Genomic DNA, 22,253 nt, shown 5'->3' with positions numbered 1-22,253 from the left:
AGAACTGAAGAAACTGGAGGAACAGGATATCATCCGCCCAGTGGAGACACCCACTGACTGGTGCACACCAATAGCTGCAGTACCAAAACCAAATGGGAAAGTACGACTGTGCATCGACTTCACAAAGCTCAATGAGAGAGTGCGTCGAGAGAACCTTCCACTACCCACAACAGATGAACTGCTAGCCCAACTGGATGGTGCCACAGTGTTCACTAAATTGGACTGCAACAGTGGATTTCACCAAATACCACTTCACCCAGACAGTCAGGAGCTAACTACCTTCATTACACCGTTTGGGCGATACTGTTACAAACGTCTGCCGTTTGGTATCAGCTCAGGACCAGAGGTATTTCACCGAGAGATGACATGCATCCTCGAAGGAATACCTGGAGTCATCTGCGACATTGACGATGTTCTTGTCTTTGGGAGAAATCAGCAAGAACATGATGATCGACTGAAGCTTGTTCTACAGAAGATGAAGGAAGCTGGTGTCACACTCAATGAGAAATGCAAGTTCTTACAGGACTCAGTGAAATTCCTGGGCCACATGATCTCCAAGGAAGGAATCCAGATGGATCCGGAAAAAGTGCAAGCCATTTCCAACTTCCCAAGACCAGCAAACATATCAGAATTGCACCGGTTCCTGGGAATGGTGAACCATGTTGGAAAATTTGCATCGCACCTGGCTGACACAACAAAACCACTGAGAGATCTGCTCAAAAAAGAGACGGATTGGATTTGGGAAGAGCCACAAGAGAAAGCCTTCCAAACAGTGCAGCTGAGCTCAACGCCGGTGCTTGCACACTACAGTCCAGACAAGCCAACAAAAGTCTCAGTAGACGCATCATCATACGGATTAGGTGGCGTACTACTTCAGAAAGAAGAAAATGACCGGAAGCCAGTATTCTACGCCTCAAGATCTCTCACGCCAACTGAACAAAGGTACGCGCAAGTGGAAAAAGAAGCCTTGGCAGTGACTTGGAACTGTGAAAAATTTCAAGACTACCTGTTAAGACAGTCAAAATTCACAGTTGAAACAGACCACAAACCACTGTTGGCACTGTTGAAAACCAAGATGCTTGATGAATTGACCCCAAGGATACAGAGGTTCCGCATGTGCCTGATGCAGTTTTCATACAACATTATCTACACTGCAGGAAAAAACCTGTTGACCGCAGACACGCTGTCAAGGGCTCCTGGATCTGAACCAGCTGAACAGGAAACCTTAATGGAAGATGAGACAAACGCCTTTGTCGGTGCTCTCATCAACAGCATTCCTGCAAGTGATGCAAAGCTGGAAGAGGTTAGAAAGAAGCAATGCTCTGACAAAATCTGCAGTCAAGTCATGAACTTTTGCAAATTAGATCACTGGCCTGAAACAGCGAAGAAGGACGTCAATCTGCGACAATACTGGTTTGTACGCCAAGATTTGACAGTTCAGCAAGGCTTGTTGGAGGCAAGGAGTCGTCTGATGATACCGGCTGATCTGCAAGAAGAAATACTTCAGAGACTTCACCAAGGACATCAAGGAGTGGTGAAATGCAGGGCATTAGCTCGAAGTTGTGTGTGGTGGCCAGGACTCTCAAAGAAAATAGAAGAAGTCGTTGATACCTGTGCAATATGTGAGAAAGAAAGAAAACTTCCACCAGAACCTCTACAGCCAACCAAGACCCCAGACTACCCATGGCAGAAGATAGCTATGGACTTGTTCGAACTGAATGGACACATGTATCTCATAGTAGTTGACTACTATTCTCAGTGGATGGAGACTGTGCACCTGAAGCAGACTACATCAGCAGCTGTCATTGAACACTGCAAATCCATCTTTGCAAGATTTGGAATTCCAGAAATAGTTCTATCCGACAACGGTCCACAGTTCAACTCGCGAGAATTCCTGAAATTCTCACAGGACTACACCTTCACTCATCTGACTAGTAGTCCCTATCATCCACAAGGGAACGGTGAAGCAGAAAGGGCTGTTCAAACCGTGAAAAATCTCCTGAGGAAGTCTACTGACCCTTACATTGCCCTTCTCAACTACCATACAACTCCTCTTCAAAATGGCTACAGTCCAGCAGAACTGATGATGAGCCGAAAACTCGGAAACTGTGTGCCTACAATGCCCAGTCAACACATTCCCTTCAAACTGGAAGTTGAGAAATTCTGGATGAAGGATGAATAATTCAGGAATCAGCAGAAACATTACCATGATCTGCGACATAGAGTGAAAGAAGCCACACAACTCTCAAATGGACAACCTGTGTGGGTGAAGACTCCAACAACCAAAGAAGCAGTTGTGGTCAAAAACGTTACACCTCGGTCTGTTGTTGTTCAGACTGAACAAGGTCCTCAGCACAGAAACCGTACTCAACTTCGTCGAAAAAGTTGGAACCAGAAAGCAACGCAGCCTGCAACACCGAGAGCAACAGCAATTCTTCCACAGCAAAACCTGGAGACTCGCGTTGAAATGAACAGTGAAGAGCTTGCTGAAGAAAGGACTACCCCACAACTCCATCAACCAGAGGAGAGGCCTGACAACCCGCCCTTGGAACTGAAGGGTCAAAAGACAATATACACAATATCAGGACAAAAAGTGAAAACGCCTCAAAGACTTGATTTGTGAAGAACAGAAGGATCAAAAGACAAAGTACACAAAGTCAGGACGAAAAGTGAATGGAGTTCAATTGTTGAAGTTTAGAGATAAGTGTTTCTGCTAAACAGGTTTTAGAATAAGGTTTTAGAATTTGCCAAAGACTAATTGAAAAACAAACAATGCTTGTGGATGTTTAAAAGCAAAGTTAAATCTAATGCATGCTTTCTGTTAAGAAAGGGAGATGTAGAGTTATGTCCCCTTCCTGGCGCATGTGCAGGGTTACTTAGTTACGAAGACAACCGTCAACAAAAACCTTGAGAGTCTGCTCTGGCCGCTCACGGACATTACAGGACAGACATTGAGGAAGACAACTCGTGGGAAAAGACAGACAGGACAGACGAGTTGGAAAAGACAGACAGGACAGACACTGAGGAAGACAACTCGTGGGAAAAGACAGACAGGACAGACACTGAGGAAGACAACTCGTGGGAAAAGACAGACAGGACAGACGAGTTGGAAAAGACAGACAGGACAGACACTGAGGAAGACAACTCGTGGGAAAAGACAGACAGGACAGACACTGAGGAAGACAACTCGTGTGAAAAGACAGACAGGACAGACATTGAGGTAACTCTTGGAAAAAGGGGTTTGAGACCCACCTTGGCAGGGTTGAGGGCCAGGGCCCGCACCCAGTGATGAAGACCGCTAAAGGACGTAACAAATGACAGTGATTTCACCTCCCACACCTACACAACAACAATATATAGACACTATGAAACCTGCAACCAGCATTCTTTCGAAAGTGAATGGCCTCCATAAACTTCCACAAAATATATAATTCTTATAAAAATGTCATGAATATCTATTATCTTGTTCAAAATAGTTTAAGATGCAGCTTATGTCATGTAGTACCTTACATGCCAGAAATCATGGTATCTGTGACCAGATTTTATCAGAAACTATTTATTAAGAGATACATCTTTTGTTACATTGACAAATATAAACTTAATATTATACCAAGTCTCTCTCTCTCTCTCTCTCTCTCTCACACACACACACACACACACACACAGAGTCACATTTACACACATCATGCGCACACACATACACACATATAATCACAGACATTTATTTTAAAGCATCCATGCACATTTACACATTCACAAACAGACACACACATGCAAGCAAATACACATCCATACACACAGAGAGATAGATTCACAAATGATGAAGTAGAAAATGTTGATAAACATACAGACTGATGACCCAGACAAAAAGATACATGCATGCCTACCTTAATGAGAGAGAAGGAGGAGGTAAACAGATACTCTCCAGCGATGGCCATGGCACAGATAATGTTGTCATGTGCACCCTGCACATTTCATCTCAATCAGTTCTCCACCTCAAGTATTGTTTATAGCATCATTGACATAAATAAGGAATAAAAATGATCGTAAAATAGAACCTTGAGGATCACCTGCAGGGAATATTTTAAAATCTGACCCAACTTTTTATGACAATTGCACAGATACATCTAGGAATCTAAGTTGTCCTTTGTGCTACACACAAACCAACAATTTCAGAAGTATCAAGGTTTACAGCTTACATATTGACTCCATGAATAACAGGGAGTACAAATCATAAATTATATACAAAATAACTGATTGACTGTGTGGTCACCTGGGATGAATCCTGATTGAGGAGATATGATTAGATAACAGATGGTACTAGTAGCAACTTGTTTGTGAACTCATCTCTCTGGGGCTTTACCAATACAGCCAAGCAGGGATATGCTGGTGAAGTTCAGGGGAGGGGTACAGTGCTACAGTCCTATCAATGAGAATGTTGCACATTTTGATTGAATGCACAAATGGCTGTGGGAATGAATGAATTCATGTGACAAGATGTTCTTGCATGTGGAGCTCTAAAGCTGACACTTATGTCTGACCATCTGCTACTAATGTCATCATGTAGTGGATTGTTTCATCTGTCAAAACTGTCGGGGTCTGTCACTGGTGTCAGTTAGTTTTCTACTGTACATGTCACCAAAAGTGTCCTGTTTTTTACCCACTACCCCACCCACTTACAAATAACTTTTTCCAACCAGTCTTTGTCATGTATGGTCAAGTTTCCACCCCAACACATGGCACCAAAAGTAAAATCACTGCAGACTGAGTGCTTTCACATATTCTCTCTGTTAAGACTGACGTGCATGTTGTGTGTGTGTGTGTGTGTGTGTGTGTGTGTGTGTGTGTGTGTGTGTGTGTGTGTGTGTGTATGTGTGTGTGTCTGTGTTTGAAAACTGAACAAAATGAAATAAAACAAATTCAAGAAACAGTAAACATAAATGGAATAAAAATGAATACAACAAAGTAAACAAATAGGTAAATAAGCTGAAATAATAAAATGAATTTTTAAAAAAAGACATAATAAAAGACAAGTACATGTAATCAAAATAAAATAAGAATGAAAATGGGCCATGTACAGCAAACTTGTGCGCACTGACACATGCATACAAATAAGCACACATGTGCATGCACAAGCTGCTTACAGTCAAACCTTCAAGCAGTGACACATGCTGTCCAGTTACTGGCATCCATACATAACAAGGGTTAAACAATAATATGCCTATTTAGCTTTTTTACATACTGCCCTAGCCATGTGGGGTAAAGAAAAAAAGAGGAAAAAAAGGAACAGTCAATACATAAATAATTGAAAACAAAGTTTCATCATTCAGATATGTGTACATCAAAACCAAAGATGTAAGCTTTTAGGTGGAATCCCAGGAGGGGAAGAGGGCAGGGAGACGAGAGAGAGAGGTGGATAGGGAGACAAAAAGAGTGGAAGAGAGACAGAAAAATACAGAGACATAGAGATAGTAAATGTGACTGTTGCCTTTGCAATTTTCATTCCAAGAAAGCTTATTGTCAATTATCACAGCTTACCTATAAAGTAATGTTCTTTGAGATGTGAACAGACACACATATATCTGTAAAACACTGTTGAAGCAGCACTTTTTGATCTTTGAATTAGTGCCATTGCCTCTCACATCACACAAGCTTTTTCTGGAGAGAAAGAGAGATAGACAGAGGGAGTGAGAGAGAGACACAGAGATGAAACTGAGTGCTTACACCTATACTCTCTGACAAGACTTTGTGCATGCAAGCATGCGTGCATGTGTGTTTGAAAACAACAAACTGAAAGAAAGTAAGATTTAAAAAATAGTTAATAAACAAGTAAAACCAAGTAAACAAATAGGTAAATAAGTAGAAATAACAAAATGATTTTCAAAAACATGACAGAAGGCAAGTACTTAAAAAGAAAATGGGACATGTACAATAAACTTTTGCGCACTGATGCATGTGTACAAATAAGCACACTTGTGCATGCACATTCCGCGTAGTCTCAACCTTTAAGCTGACAATGGAAGTTGAAGCAGTGACACACGCTGTCCAGTATCTGGCATCCATATATAACAATGGTCAAACTTAATATGCTTATTGAGCTTTTCTTCATGCTGCCCTAGCCCATGAGGAGTAAAGAAGAAAAAAGCGGAAAAAGGCAACAGTTAACATGTAAAAAGTACAAAATAAAGTTTCAGGGAGAATAAAGAGAGAGAGGTGGAAAGGGAGGGGGGAACAAAAGGAGAGACAGAGAGTGAAAAGCACAGAGACATATAAGACACATACCAAAACAAAGATATATAAAAATCAACTATAGCTTTTTCCTCACACCCTTTATCCTACTTTCAGAAAGCTACCTGATTTAACAGACAGAAAGTTGAAGGACAATCTTTATCTACCTACCTCCACGATTTCTGTCTGTGAGCCTCTCTCTGTGTCCCAGCACCGTATGGAAGTGTCCGCACCACCTGTGAACAGTTTCTTCCCATGCATCACCATTGCATGGACCTGTGCAACAAAAGACAATTCTGTCATTTTCTCACAGCCATTGTCAGTTTTCAATAACTCTTTCTATTTTTCTTATTTTTCTTTCTTATTGTCTATTTTTGACTCACTTGTGTAAACAAAGTGAGTCTATGTTTTAACCCGGTGTTCAGTTGTCTGTGTGTGTGTGTGTGTGTGTCCATGGTAAACTTTAACACTGCTATTTTCTCTGCAAATACTTTGTCAGCTGACACCAAATTTGGCATAAAAATAGGATAAATTCAGTTCTTTCCAGTCATCTTGTTTAAAACAATATTGCACCTCTGGGATGGGCACACACAAAAAAGAAGCCAAATTATATGCAAACTGAATTTACTGTTATATTTATACATTTTTTTACTCTCTAAACTTGGCACTTTGATCTGATATTCTGACACATCAACAAGAGCAGACATTTTATCATTTTTTTGTTCAAACAGGAACTTCTTTTGCTAAGCTTGGAAGTTATATTTCTGATGCATCTTTGCTGCAGATAGTAAAAAAAAAAAAAGGGAAACCAATCTGTAATTAATGCTAGGGGGAATCATTTGCTTTAAACTGATCTTTCTCATCTTAAACATTACATTCTGAAATTATACTCAATACATTAAATGCTTGTGTGTTTTACTCTCAGTGTACAGGGCTTTCACTATGTTCATTCGCCCAAGTGGTCTTTTTTGGAAAATACTAAAATCAATACTACAAGTGGACTTTATAGGTCTACTGGCTGAGCCCTGAAGGTGATGGGCAAAAATCAATTGTATACACATATTTATACATATTCAAAGCGCGTGCTCATATTCCTCGTGAACGCGAAGGTCGCCATTTTTTTACAAGTTGTTGACCTGCCCGTTCAATCCTATATTCAATCAACAATACATGATAACATGTGATGGAAAGTTGGAGAAGCAGACCGTTAAATATTTATTCAGAGAAAGATTTGTGAACGCCTCATCACTTACTGGATTATGCCCCAAACTGCCATAAAAATATCAACAAAATCAGTCAGAATTCACAGTTAAAAATTGTAAACCATGAGAGTTAATACCCTTGAATTGATGAAACGAAAAAATTTCCAGTCTTGACTTTCTCAAAATGAAGTCCTTTTCACTTCATACGATGTTTAGAAGTACTGGTACTTGGCTCTACATGTTATTAGTTTAACAAAATACTCAATTTTCATATCAACTTTAAAACTATAAAACTAGAATGAACATAAAAGAGAAACTGAATCGACTGTCGTACATTCCCGGTGGGTGTAACTAAACTTGTACATCTATCTAGATCCAGAGAAAACGGCTAAATACTGCAGTGTGATTGCGGCGATAGCCACGTCTCCTTTACCGCAGACTTAAAAGAATTTTAAATTGCCCTTAAAGATTTTTTGAATGCCCAAGATACACCAGAATAATATGATTTGAACAGTGTTCTCACTGCAATTAACGCAACTGATTTATCGCCCTTTAAAAAAGCATGTTTAAATGTTAAATTTTTGAACGTCAGTTAAGTAGTCACGATAGTGTATTGGGTAAGACTGTTTCTTCTCACCTGAACACGCAGGGTTCAAATCTGCCATCAGGACTTTTTCTTTCTTTCTTTTTTTTTTTTTTTTTTTAACTCGGAGCTTTATACTAACAAATACAGAACACATTTTAATGATTAGAACTTTTTTTTAAAGTGTATCACAAGTGAGTCTTGAAGGCCTTGCCTCTCTTGTTTCAATTATGAAACAGAACAAAATCTTATTATTACATCATCATAAAGAGAGATCAGATAAGCCACTAAAGACATAATTTCTTGGTTGGAGGTCACCTTGAAGATTATGTGCAGATGGCACTTCCGGTAATGAGGTTTTATGTCCAAAAGAGATAACAAAATACTTTTGGAAGAAAGAGGTATGTACAGAAAAACGCAATGACCACATTGCTACAGGAAGTGACACTGGCAGTCATGTTACAGGTCTCCTGCTCAGTGACTTTCACACATCTTCTTTGCTACCAGTGAACCCTCACCCTGTCAGTGTGTCCACGGAAGTTGTCAATGCAGCCTTTGGCCAGCTGGTCCACATTCCACACCTTGATTATTTGGTCATTACCTGCACTGTACAGCCGCCCACGTGATGCAACAAGACACCACACAATGTCCTGGTGGCCCCTGAACATCAAACAGAACCCTGTTGGCCTGTGTGTGCATGTGTATGTGCGCGCATGTGTGTGTGCATTCCCATTTATAAATGGCTTTTTGGCCATTCACATACTGTGCATACCACACTGTATACAAATGCACGACAAAAAACATATCTTGTCCACTACAAAATACAAGCACTGTGGTTAAACACATACACTTACTGTACTTGTTACTGTACTTGTTTGTTCTTAAATTAACCAGTTCAGTGTTAGAGAATTTTGTAAAAAAAAAAAAGTGTTCTCCCCTTGCCAGGGACTTTTGAGGATTCGGGGGTAATAAATCACAAAAAATTATAGCACAAAAGCTATGGGTGATACAGAAAGAAAGTGAATGTTTTTGTAAAGGAAAATGAGTGTAGATTCTGCTTCTGGGCTCTTTTACCCAATTAGGTTGTATGTAGATAACTGTTCAGGCATGTAAAGATAATAATTTTTGTGCAACAAAAAAGTCTATTTCCACCTCTACATAATGACATCCATAAAGAAAAGAAACAAAATACAGCTAGAAATAGCATGCCTATTGTCAGGTTATACCTGTAGAAGAAATTAAAACTGGCTATAAGTTTATAAAAATAAATCATAGCTCATGCAGACATGTAAGTAAATCACTGTCCCAACAATGACAAAGGTGGGTAAAGTCAACGTAAAAGGTCAATCACCATCTTAGAAACTGAGCTGGCAAGCTTTTTGTCTGTATCTCTCGGGCCTGGTTAACGCTGGGATATCATTATGACAGGAAGCGTAGAGTACAGCCTTGTCACGCAGTCCCAAACCAAAATGGACCTCCATAGCAACACTGTCATCATCATTGTCATCCTCCTCCTCCTTCATCGTCATCAATATAAACAAAATAGTCTCAAAATCTGTGGCCTTTCATGCCCTGCTCTCATGGTGACCTCAGTTTCAATACCCCTCCACTTCCGTGCTTGGGGTGAGTCCTGTCAATGTCGTCAGTGTCAGCAGATTCATGGGCCATTATTGTTGTTAGTAGGGGGCTTAGTAGATGGTGTCCTAAGTATGTTGAATCAGAACAGGCACCACTGAACACCACCGAAGTGACTCAGCAGCAGTGCAGGGTCTCCTCTGGTGTGTGGCCTCTTGGCGACCTAACATCGATGGTTCCCTGTGGACTGCTGACGCTGGAACTGCGACGGATGAACCTGGGTGTAGCCGTGTATGGGGGAATCTAAATGAGCAGCGTGGGAGTAATGCCACTGAAACAGTGCAGATGATGGGGCAGGAAAAAAAAAAGGAAAAAAGTTCTTGATGACATTCACTCCATTCAAGTTGCACGTGAGCCAATTAAAGTGTCTGCTGTGCATCCGGCTTGTCACCTCTTCAAACAAGTCAACCATCTGATTCAGCAGAAAAAAAAGCATGAAAAACAAAAAGCACATGTTTCATGTCCAGTGCAAGTTCCACCATGCGTTTTCTGAAAATCGTGGAGCATTGGCAGTTGTTGATTCTACAGTCTGCATTGAAATGTGACCACACTCATTCCTAAAAGCCATGCCCCCTTCATGAACTCTGGCTGATATTCGACCTATCATCTTACATCACTCCTCTCCCTCTCCTCTCCTCCTTCCAATGCTCGCTGTACATATTCTGTCAGTCATAGCCACTTGTTCAAAAATGCTGTCTCATTGGATAGATGGAATGAATTAGCATCAAATGGACTGTCAGTTTTGTCACTGTTGTTGTCAATCACCTTCGTTTTCAAACCAATCATCAGACAAGATCGAGAGATCCTTCTCCATCGTGAAAGCTGTCCATAATCACAAGCAGAACTTTCAGAATTGTGTAAATCTGCTGACTGTGACTATTTGCTTTACTGGACACAGTTTTCAATTACTTTCTTTGCACATGATGCAACCCCTTTTCCACGCGCGTATCACGTGGTCAGTTAGCAAATTATTATCGAGTAGAAAGGGGTCTTCTACCTGATGAATGTTCATTTAAATAGTATTTTTATAATCCAGACACATCAAACTAACTGTTCAGAGTCTGTTTATATGTGAATTAAACCAAACTCCAAAGAAGGAAAAATCGGAACATATGCAGGACGTCAGTGGACGTCTTATAGGCACTATGGCAATACCATACTTTTTGTAGGACGTCAGCTACATCTTTTAGGCACTCTACTGGTTAAGAGTTTTTCAAAGCAAGTTACTGTACTTGTTTGTTCTTAAATCAAGAATTCCAAAGCACTGAATGTATCCAGCTTAACGGTGTTAACAGCTTCAAATGGAGTCTTACCTAAGGGTACCAATGCACTTGAACTGGAAAGGCATCTCCCACTTCTCCACAGCACTGGGACTGCTGGGACTGAGGTTGTAACTTGTGTTGCCTCTTGATGGAACCCCTGTCGTTCAGATATATCAGTTAACTTTATGACAACATTCTGAGCACATATGTTCAGAGCTCCAAGCTCTACAGAAACATAGCATGCATACATATCTATGCAATACCATCACATGCTGTTTGACACATTGCACGCACATCTGCATGCAAAGTTTTTACTCTAAACAAAAACTTCCCAGCAATGGTTCAAGGGAAAATGCTCATGAAATTCTACTCAGCAATCATTCATATATCTTTGGACTAACTTCCATTCATATAGATCAGTTTTACCCAGTACAATCCATGATTTGAAACAACATACTCAACCCTGGTCACTTTGCTGTGAAAATGACAACAAAGTGAACAATGGGCAGTCATGTCACTTGAAGAAGTGTTTAAAGAGTGGTTCAGAGTGGTTCTGGCTATGAGTGAAGCTATTTTGAAAATAAGATAAACACAGAGAAAATGAAAATGATTTACTTGAAGAAGTTGTTACAGATGAAAGTGAAATTATCAAAAAAACATGATAATACTGATGGGATTTGTGTTTGTGTTGAATTCTGTGTTGAAAGTGACAGTGTGTGCTTCTCATCATCATCTTTTGTTTTGTGCTTGTGTGTTAAGGTGAATTTTATGTAATTGTTCAAGATTAACTCTTTTGATGCTTGAGGTGAGTGAATTGTATTTCCTTCCCTTTTTTCTCCCTTGCAAAGAAGGTTTTTTTTTCACTTCCAAAGAAATACATTTTACAATCAATGAGGCACAATAATAGGACATTGTTGTACATGCAAGGTTTTCTTTGAAGCAGGAACACTACAGAAACAAACAATAAAACAAGAGAGACAAGGCCTTCAAGACTCACTTGTGATACACTTGAAAAAAAACAAGCTTTTTATGTACTGAGTATAATTTCAAAATGTAATGTTTAAGATGAGAAAGATCAGTTCAAAGCAAATTAAGTCCCCTAGCATTAATTACAGAGTAATTTCCCTTTTTTACTATCTGCACCAAAACGTTTGCAAAATAAATAAAACTTCCATGCTTAGCAAAAGAAGTTCCTGTTTGAATAAAAAATGATAATAATTACTGCTCTTGTTGTTGTGTCAGAATATCAGGTCAAAGTGCCAAGTTTAGAGAATAAAAAAAATATAAACAGTAAATGCAGTTTGCATATAATTAGGCTTCATTTTATTTTATTTTTTTGTGCCCATCCCAGAGGTGCAATATTGTTTTAAACAAGATGACTGGAAAGAACTGATTTTTTCCTATTTTTATGCCAAATTTGGTGTCAACTGACAAAGTATTTGCAGAAAAATGTCAATGTTAATGTTTACCACGGACACACACACACACAGACAACCAAACACCGGGTTAAAACATAGACTCACTTTGTTTACACAAGTGAGTCAATAAATAAGTAAATATCAGACATAAATAAACAGAGAAATGAGTAAACAAACAAAAAAATAAATAAACTTCAAGCATGATATTAACTCATTCAACCCTGCGCCCACCTGAGAGGAACAAACAAATAAATAAACTTCAAGCATGATATTAAAACAATAAAATAAATAAGTAAATAACAGACATAAATAAACAGAGAAATGAGTAAACAAACAAACAAATAAATAAATAAACTTCAAGCATGATATTAACTCATTCAACCCTGCGCCCACCTGAGAGGCGTGTACCGCTGATCGCCATTCTCCGCCTGAGCCCGCTTGACAGGTGAGCGAAGAAACCCGTTTATTCAAACTGATTCCTCAGCTTATTATTATGCATGAAACTGCTATGTAAGGGAAGTAACTCCAACTTAACTTCCTTCCTCACTTGCACGCAAAGTTTTGTTCCAAAAATGGAACGATCAGTGTGTTTTTTTATCCTGTTTTCAACATTGATATGGTAAAACGTCAAAGGCTTACTGCACAGGTTAGAGCTCAATGAAATCATGATGGACTCTTGCAGCAAATTCAACCCAGATAGCGATGATTTTTCTTATAATTCTTTCGATAATTCATGGGAAAGTGAAGGAGATGAAATTAGCAACCAGTGTGGACAAGTGGCGGACATTTCAATCAAGGAGATAGCCCACAACCTTCAACATCAACAGAAGTTGACATTTTACTATTTCTGTTTCTGATTTAAAGTTAAAAGTATCCTATTACATCCTTTGTCTTGAGACTTCAGCAGTTTGTGTCAAAATTACATTTCAGTAATAATGTGAAGTTTGGTAGCTATTGGTTGAGTGGCTGCTATAAATTTGTGCCTGAAGTGAAGCACCCCTTCCTGTTGATGCAGCTAGGCCAAAACATGCCAGGCTGGAAAGGCTGCACAGGCAAAAGACCCTAAAGGACTGAAAGGGCTGATAGTGTAAAAAGGAAGAATCACATTCTTTTGTGTATCTGTTCAATAGCTGAGACACAATTTCAATTCCATTCATGAAGACAAAATATATCTCATCGCCATACCACATACTATTTTTGCTTCAGCAAAATAACAAGGAGAACAGGCTAACAGCTCACATTCTCATATTGAGGGCAGGTACTTCAATAATTTGACAATGTTTTCAACAACAATACCTTTTCCAGTGCTCTCCCCATTGTCAAATTTGTCAAAGTGTCTGCTGAGCATCTAGTTCATCTCCTCTTTAAATAATCAATTAACTAATACATGACAAAAAGAGTGAAAAAGTAAAACACATATGATTCCAGTCTATTGTCTGTAAACCCTAGATTTAACAAAAACTGAGGATGATTAGCTGTTGCCATCCCTGGCAGTTAATCACCATGAAAAGACAGTAAAATGACCGGTGAGTCACACCCACTTACCACGCCTTCTGTCTGGCCTTCGACCTATATTGTCTTACACCACTCCTCTATCTCTCCTCCCCCTCTTCTCGAATTACGAATTACGTGAAAGTACCACACCTTCAATGTCAGTCATGGTCACTTGCTCAAAAATGATGTCTGACTGGGAAGATGGACTGAAGAAAGAGTAGGATGTTCTTGTCAGTTTCATCACTGTTGTTGTCATCATCTTCCAGATCAAACCAGTCACAAAACAGATCCATCTCTCATTATTATACTCATAAATAATCTTCAGCACAGGAAATTGTGTAAATCCACTGACTGGGACCTCTGTCTTTACTTGAGAAAGTGTCTGACGCTTTTTTGGCATGTGAGGCAAACGCTCTTTTCACGCGTGCTTCAAGTGGTCCAGTTAGCAAATCGTTATTGAGAAAAAAGGGGTCTTCCACCTGATGAATGCTCATATAAATAGTTTGTTTATAATCCAGACACATTAAACTAACCATTCAGAGTGTGTTCATGTTCATTGTGCCAAACTCTGATGAAGGAAAAATCAAACACATGCAGGATGTCAGTGGATGTCTTATAGGCACTTTGGCAACACCTTTTGCAGGACATAACTGACATCTTATAGGCACTCAACTGGTTAATCATCTATTGAAATATTGTTGCAGTCATTAACAGCCAGCCATAATTGTTCCCAGACAAGTGGACATGTATATAATTCCAGAACAAGTGTAGAATACTATCTCATCCTCCTATACAAAAAGAACAACTGTCTTATTCACAATTCACATATGAAATAACAGATGTCACCAATAATTCTATAATTCTAATCTGGAACCATTTCAATTTTATTTCCTGTATTGTTTTGTCCTTCCTAGGAGTAATACTCCAGTCTGTCTCTATATGTAACTTTTCTTTCCATTTACTACATGATTTAGTGTTTGTTTTTTTCTCAAGAATATACAGTTAAAGTTGCTTATAACAAATCGCCAGTTTGTTTAATCTAACTTTTAACTGCTTGGGTGCAACTTAAATATGCCATGATGTGTGTTTGAAGACAATATTTTTCTTTGAGGTGTCTAAAGGATAAAAACGAACCATCTGACATAACAGGTCTTTACTATAACATAAACCTTTCTTTGTCCATTTCACTAGATAAACACATTTGTTTCCAATCTTAATATCATTGTAAAATACTGATTCAACCAAAAACTTCTGATGAATCTTCTGCCAGTATCTTCTTTCCAAAATGGTTATATGCCTTTATACATCTGCCCAAAGTTTTCAGTTTCAGTTTCTCAAGGAGGCATCACTGCGTTTGGACAAATCCATATATGCTATACCACATCTGCTAGGCAGATACATTTCCAGCACCATAACCCAACACGCTTAGTCAGGCCTTCAGTGCATGCATATATATTTGTGTACCAATCTGAGTGAATTTCTTCTGCATACTTTTGCTAGATGACAACACTCTTGCTTGTTGCCATGTGTTCTTTTTCAATGTGCAAGGTGCGTAGTGTACACGGGACCATGGTTTATCATCTCATCCAAATGGCTAGACGCTCAGTTTGATTTTCCAATCAAACTTGGGAGAAAGAGTGAAAGCAGGATTCGAACCCAGACCTTTGAAGACTATGATTGGCAGATGAGCGTCTCAACCATTCTGCCACCTTCCCTCCTCTGCCTAAAAAAGATTCAGTTTCTGTCTGTTTGGTAGATTGGAGGAAGGTGGCAGAATGGTTAAGACGCTCAGCTGCCAATACAGAGAGTCCGTGAGGGTGTGGGTTCGAATCCCGCTCTCGCCCTTTCTCCTAAGTTTGACTGGAAAATCAAACTGAGCGTCTAGTCTTTCGGATGAGACGATAAACCGAGGTCCCGTGTGCAGCATGCACTTGGCGCACTGAAAAAGAACCCATGGCAACGAGAGTGTTGTCCTCTGGCGAAATTACGTAAAATGAAATCCACTTTCATAGGTACACAAATATGTAAGCATGCACTCAAGGCCTGACTAAGCGCGTTGGGTTATGCTGCTGGTCAAGCATCTGCTCAACAGATGTGGTGTAGCGTGTATGGATTTGTCCGAACGCAGTGACGCCTCCTTGAGAAAGTGAAACTGAAACTGAAACTTGGTAGATTGGGTCTTAACTGTTAAATTATTGTGTGTTTTTTTTTTTTTAAATACACATGCTATAAAAGATTACTATTGGTGGTTTTTAGCTTTCTAATCCAAATGAACTTAAGAGCATTTACATAATGTTTAATGTCTGGTAAGCCAGGTCCATCATTTGCAATACTTCAGGTAATTGTTTCTCTATTTACTTTACCTTATTTCCTTTCTTTCGCCTGGAATATTATCTAGAGAAAGATAAGATAATCCCAGCTTCCCAAGCAGGGTTCAAAAGAGGTCGTGGATGTGTAGACCACATAGTTAAACTAACATCACATGTTAAGCGGTTTTTGGCTAGAAATACGACAACAATGGCAGCGTTTTATGATGTGCAGTGGGCTTTTGATTCCATCTGGCATGCAAAGCTATTGCACAAAATGTCCACAGTAGGTATAAATGGGAGAATGTACGCTTTCTGTAAGGCTTTCTTGCAAGAATGTTCTTTTAGAGTAAGGGTGGGAACAACATTGTCTGACTCCAGAAGAACAGATACGGGAATTCCCCAGGGCAGTATTATCGTGCCAGTTATGTTTAATATCATATTGTATGATATTCACACTGTTCCACTAAAAAATGCGCAAACTGTTCCATATGCAGACGACTTGACACTATGGACAAATGAAAATTATAAAAATTTGAAATCTCAGTACGTTGTTAGGGTAGTTCGGAACCGTTTTCAAAAAATTGTTGATTTGATAGTTAATTAAATGAAGGATAATGGCTTTGAATTAGCTGCAGAAAAGACAGTTTTTATGGTTTTTAATAGAAGCAGGTACAATAAAGATTTATATATTCATATAAATAACTGCAGGATCAGTTGTTCTGCACAAGTTAAATTTTTAGGACTCATTATCGATGCCAAACTGACCTGGAAGGAACATATCAAACATCTCATTGCAAAAACAAACTCAGTCTGGAACATCATAAAGATTCTCAAATCTACTGAAGGGGTAAGACACAAGAAGAAGATTGTTCAGATTATAGGAGCATTAGTACGTAGTCACCTGTCTCATGGTCAAGAGGTCTTTTATGCAGCCAACCCCTCAACCCTTACTAAGCTGCAAACAAAGGAATGTAAGTTCCTAAGATACGCTTTAGATGTACCTAATAGTTCTTCACAGGAAGTTATTTATAGGGAGGTTGGATGGCTCCCATTAGAACTTAACAGAAAACTTAGAGTTACTCAGTACACTATGAGAGCAAACATGGTCAATAATTCCACAAACCAAGAACTAGATATCGATTTTGATAACAGATATGATCCAGCACTATTAAGTAGGAAAAAAAACCCACCCAGGATTGATGCTCAGACAGAGTCTGTTGGAAACTTTACTATGGAACAATGTCAAAAAGCTAAACTGAATAGACAACAAATTGTACCTGTCCCAAACTATCCATTCCCACCGTGGCTCATGGAAAAAGCTACGATTAGTTGGGATCTTGGTCCCTTCTAAAAAAAAAATTCAAATCCTGTCTTACTTGGAGCAGTTGCTCTGACAAAAATATATTCACAATTCTTTCAATCACTTAATATTTATACCGATGGCTCAAAGCTTGAAGATGGACATGTCGGGTGTGCATTTTACATTCCAGGCATTAATGTAACAAAACAGTTTCATCTCAACGACGATGTATCAATTTTTTCTGCAGAATTGTATGCCATTTTGAGGGCTCTTTCGTACATAGCTGATTTTCCACGTGCGCTGTCTGACATTGTTATTCTAACTGACTCAAAATCAGCTTTCCAAAGAAAAATCGAAAAGACATTGTAAAAGATATACATAATATCATTCATCAACTGAGCTGTCGCAACTGTAAAGTGTCCATGCAGTGGATCCCCAAGTCACACAGCCATATGTGGTAATGAAATGCAGATAGAGCAGCTAAAGCCGGTGCTAATCTTCCCAGTGTAACAAATGACATTGGCCTGACAGTGAGGCCACTGCTAAACTGAAGCTAGTCACCATGGAATTCTGGAAAGATCAGCATAGAAAGTTAGCAGAAGAGAAGGATTGGGTTGAAACTGACATCAGTAGAAAAGGAACATTTCCTAAGCTTTCTAAAGAACTTTTACCACTATTTTACCACCTCAGAGCAAAAACTTTTAAAACCAGATTTACACTACAAAGCTGCAGTTGTGGCCAACTACTTACTTTTACTCATATTATCACATGTAACTCTGTTATAGGCCAGATGCCTGTTTTACAGGCACTGTCCAGGAAGTATAGCATTCTTTTGAACAGACAGAGCCTTTTAACTAGACACCCAACACTAGGCTGGAGAGTTGTGGGAGTTTTCCTCTGGGAACTGCTTAGCAGTATTGGCCATCTGGTTTAGACAGCTGTATTGAAAATAGTTCTGTTTTCTTTGGGCCAGGGCGGGTTTCGGGGTTGTGTTGGGATTTAATTTTTTGGCGGGGCGTTTTGGGATGGGGGCGGGTGGGGGTGGTGAGTGTATGACCAAGATGCGTCTTGTTTGTTAGTGTGTTCGCTCCTGGTGTGACCTCGGTTTTTGTTTTGAGTTGTTTCCTAGGGAGTGTTAGGAGCTTTCCTGATTTGTATGTTTTCCTTGTTTAATCTTCATTTTAAATCATATTAAATATTATTATTGTATTTGTGATGATGGCGATGGTGATGGTGATGATGATGGTGTTGGTGGTGGTAGTATTGTTAATTTTTTTTATTGAGATGAAGTAAGTCTACTTAGTATACTTTTCCATATAAATGCATACATTTGATTCGTACATTAATGCCCGGATGCCTCTGTTAACTTTGTGTAATTTAATACTTTTTATGTATCTATTGATACATAAGCATGCTATTAACCTTTCAGTTGTAAGGTGCTACCAATGGCCTGGATGGCGCCCATCCATTGCTCTCAGAGCTGTTAGGGATGCTGGGGCGATGGTGGGACGGTATTCTGGTCTACCTCTTATGTTTATAATGGTTGTAGTATAAGCCTCCACTGCTTTTTCCTTAAATCTGCATTAACATGTATAATGTGTGATTCGAATGCTTGTACATTGTAATTGTACATTTAGTCTTATCGTAATGTTTTATATAATGGGTCAAATTTCATCCACTTTACTCGGGCTCCAATGCCTTTTTCTTTTTTCACAAAGTGACATTTTATTCACTGCATTGCGCTGTACACATACAGATATTTTTGCTCCTGTAATTAATATCGTAATCTTACTGTAATTTTTTTTTTAAATACCGGTAATCATATTTATGGTTTACTTATCCCTGCCAACTTTTGTCTTGGGTACAGGTTTTTATGCAGTGCCCCCGTTTGGTTTATTTGAGGCAAATCTAGTGTATGTGATGCTGTATCTTATTGTGACTTGTTTTATGCAGTGTACTTAGGAACTAACATGTATATTTCAGTATCGGATCTTTTGTATTTTTCTTGTTCTTTATTTTCATTGCCAGGCAATCTCATATTTAGTTCACGTATATAACAATCCTTTTTTAAATAGCATGCAAGTCAGTTACTGCCTAAATAGCTTTAATATTAGGCTCTGGCAGTATAAAAATGTTAATAAATCATCAGAGAATTCCACTGTCTACAGAACCCTCACGATTCACAATAGGGAAGTGGCCAAGCAGCAGGTGCAGATACACTTGAAACTGTTGTCACAAACCTGTACACAGGCGGCCCAGGGCATAGGGTCACTCTCTACTGGACCGAAGCAGCAGTGGAGTTCAACAGCCCCCTGAGTGTCTGAGCAGCCCTCTTTAGGACCACTCTGCTCACCTCCATGGATGAAAGGGCTAGAAAAGGTACCTCAAACATAGCCTGCTTCACTTCTCCCTGGCCATTTTATATTAATGCACCTGGTCGGGATCCCTTACTGAGGTCGACCAACAAAAAAGAAGAAGAAAGTGATGGTGCTCAACCTTGCCACATGGAACGTGAGAACTCTGCTGGGTAACATCAAGGCAGACAGACCAGAGCGAAGAACTGCAATGGTTGCCAAAGAGCTAGCTTGCTACAATGTGGACATAGCAGCTCTCAGCGAAACGCGCCTAGCAGACAAGGGCCAGCTTACAGGCTGTGGTGGTGGATACACGTTCTTCTGGAGAGGTCGCAGCAGCGCTGAACAACGAGAAGCAGGCGTGGGATTACCCATCAAATCTCACCTCGACTTAAAACTTTCCAAGCTTCAAGAGGTCATCAATGACTGCCTGATGACACTTCAGTTCCCACTCTCAAACAAGAAGAGTGCAACACTGATCAGTGCCTATGCTCCCACCATGACCAACCCAGATGACATTAAAGACAAGTTCTATGAAGAACTCGACGCCCTCATTTCAGCAGTCCCACAGTCAGAAGCTCATTGTTCTCGGGGACTTCAGTGCCAGAGTAGGGACACACTACTAAACCTGGGAAGGGATCACTGGAAGACATGGCACTGGCAAGTGTGACAGCAATGGCCTTCTGCTCCTCAAGACATGTGCCACACATGACCTTGTTATCACCAACACCCTCGCTCGAGGCACTGGCATCTCATAGACTATGTCATCACCAGGAAGAGGGACAGGCTGGACGTCAGAGTGACGAGAACCATGTGTGGTGCCGATAGTTGGACCGACCACCGCCTTATTGTGTCCAAGTTCAGGCTTCGTATTCTGCCCATGAGAAGACACCAAGGTCAGAAGACTGCAAAGAGGCTGAATGTCTCCAAGCTGAAAAGCAGCAAGGTTGCAGAAGAACTCGCCGATGACCTTAAAGGCAGACTGCCAGACACACCACAGGAAGACGGGACCAGCGTAGAGGAACAGTGGATGGCCTTCAGAGATGCTGTCTACACTTCAGCCCTTGAACATCTCGGACCAGCAACCCGAAGAAACCAAGACGGGTTCGATGAGAATAATAAAGAAATACAGGCAATGATAACAGAGAAAAATCAAAAGAGAGAGAGCAGTGCCACCACTGAGAGCCTACTCAGTGCATCAAGGATAGAGGGCTGACACCTAATCTGCTTATGAGGATAAGCCCCTTTACACACACACACACACACACACACACACACACATATATATATATATATATATATATATATATATATATATATATATATATGAATTTCCTTTTAATATGTTGGCGCTATCCACAGTACAGGCACAGCCCTCAACAAAACCACCATTTACTTGGGTTAACTTAGTGTCAAACGTGACCACAACTCCTCCCAGTCGCCTTCCAGACTGTGTTAAGATGCATCTGCAAAGATGCAACAGCCCGATCACAAACAGGAGAACCCCAGTCTCCTGAGAGAGCACTATCCCAACCACATGAGTCCAGCAATTGCATGGTGGCATGAGGCATAGCAATCGGGACAAGTCATTCACAAACATTACGCCGAGCCTACAAGAAAAAAAGAAAGAAAAAGGAGCGTGAACAAATTGGAAATGATATAAAGCATTGAACTAGATGTCAAGAATTGACGCAAATGATGTAAATGACTTGAATTCTGAGATGAAAACATCTTGGAATGTTGCATCGAACAAGCATGCAAGAAAATCACCTCTAATGCATAAGAGGTCGGCAAAGACAGAACAACAGGATAATGTACTTATCTCAAGAATGGTGGCAATTGTGAATGAGTACTTTGCTCCAGCCAGAAATGGCATTCAATTGGCCAGCAGACAGCAGACTAATAGCGAGACGTCTTATCACCGGATTACCGCAAATTTTGGCCAAACAGAACAAATCAATAGACTTGGTTTGCATTAGTTTGACTGTGTATAACATCAAACATTATTCTGAATCTGTAAAAAAATAAAATAAAATAATAAAAAATTTAAAAAATCTTCACTTGAAAAGTACTAAAAATAACCCTTTTCCAGGCTGCACACACCCACGTCGTACCTTGCCGGTGCACCACCCAGCTCAGGTACACAGTAATAGAATTTATACACTTGACAGAATCCTTCTCATGTATGTTTAATACTCATGATGTAAAGTCTATGACTGAACACTTTTAACATACACACAACACCAGCAATAACAAATCCCTGACAGATCTGCTTCCCAGCTTATGTATCAATGACTTTACAGACTCCTTATCTCACAAGGAAAGAAACAGTGAAAATCTATCAGTCCATGAAACAAGAGTTTTTGTGTTCTTTTACTTCGTGACCAAATTTTGCAAAAGTACTATTTGTGGAGCTTCCTGGAGTTGAAAGAAAAGCAAATGTCCTAAAAGTGCCATCACTTCAGATA

At 39.7% G+C, this 22,253-nt stretch overlaps 1 protein-coding gene across 2 annotated transcripts in view; it reads right to left on the bottom strand.

The window, feature by feature from the left end:
- The window catches only part of LOC143300608 (E3 ubiquitin-protein ligase TRAF7-like), a 116,902-nt gene that overhangs the window by 31,631 nt on the left and 63,018 nt on the right, over positions 1-22,253 (bottom strand). For both annotated transcript variants that reach the window (XM_076614391.1, XM_076614390.1), the window contains exons 7-11: positions 10,962-11,067; positions 8,532-8,673; positions 6,400-6,504; positions 3,888-3,965; positions 3,253-3,339 (exon numbers count right to left, since the gene is read on the bottom strand). In XM_076614391.1, the coding sequence (XP_076470506.1) occupies positions 3,253-3,339; positions 3,888-3,965; positions 6,400-6,504; positions 8,532-8,673; positions 10,962-11,067 (518 nt within the window). The remainder of the gene's footprint in view (positions 1-3,252; positions 3,340-3,887; positions 3,966-6,399; positions 6,505-8,531; positions 8,674-10,961; positions 11,068-22,253) is intronic.

The sequence above is a fragment of the Babylonia areolata genome, chromosome 26 (assembly GCF_041734735.1).
Source record: "Babylonia areolata isolate BAREFJ2019XMU chromosome 26, ASM4173473v1, whole genome shotgun sequence".
In the NCBI taxonomy this organism is placed as follows: Eukaryota; Metazoa; Mollusca; class Gastropoda; order Neogastropoda; family Buccinidae; genus Babylonia; species Babylonia areolata.
This window is presented reverse-complemented; position numbering and strand designations above follow the sequence as displayed.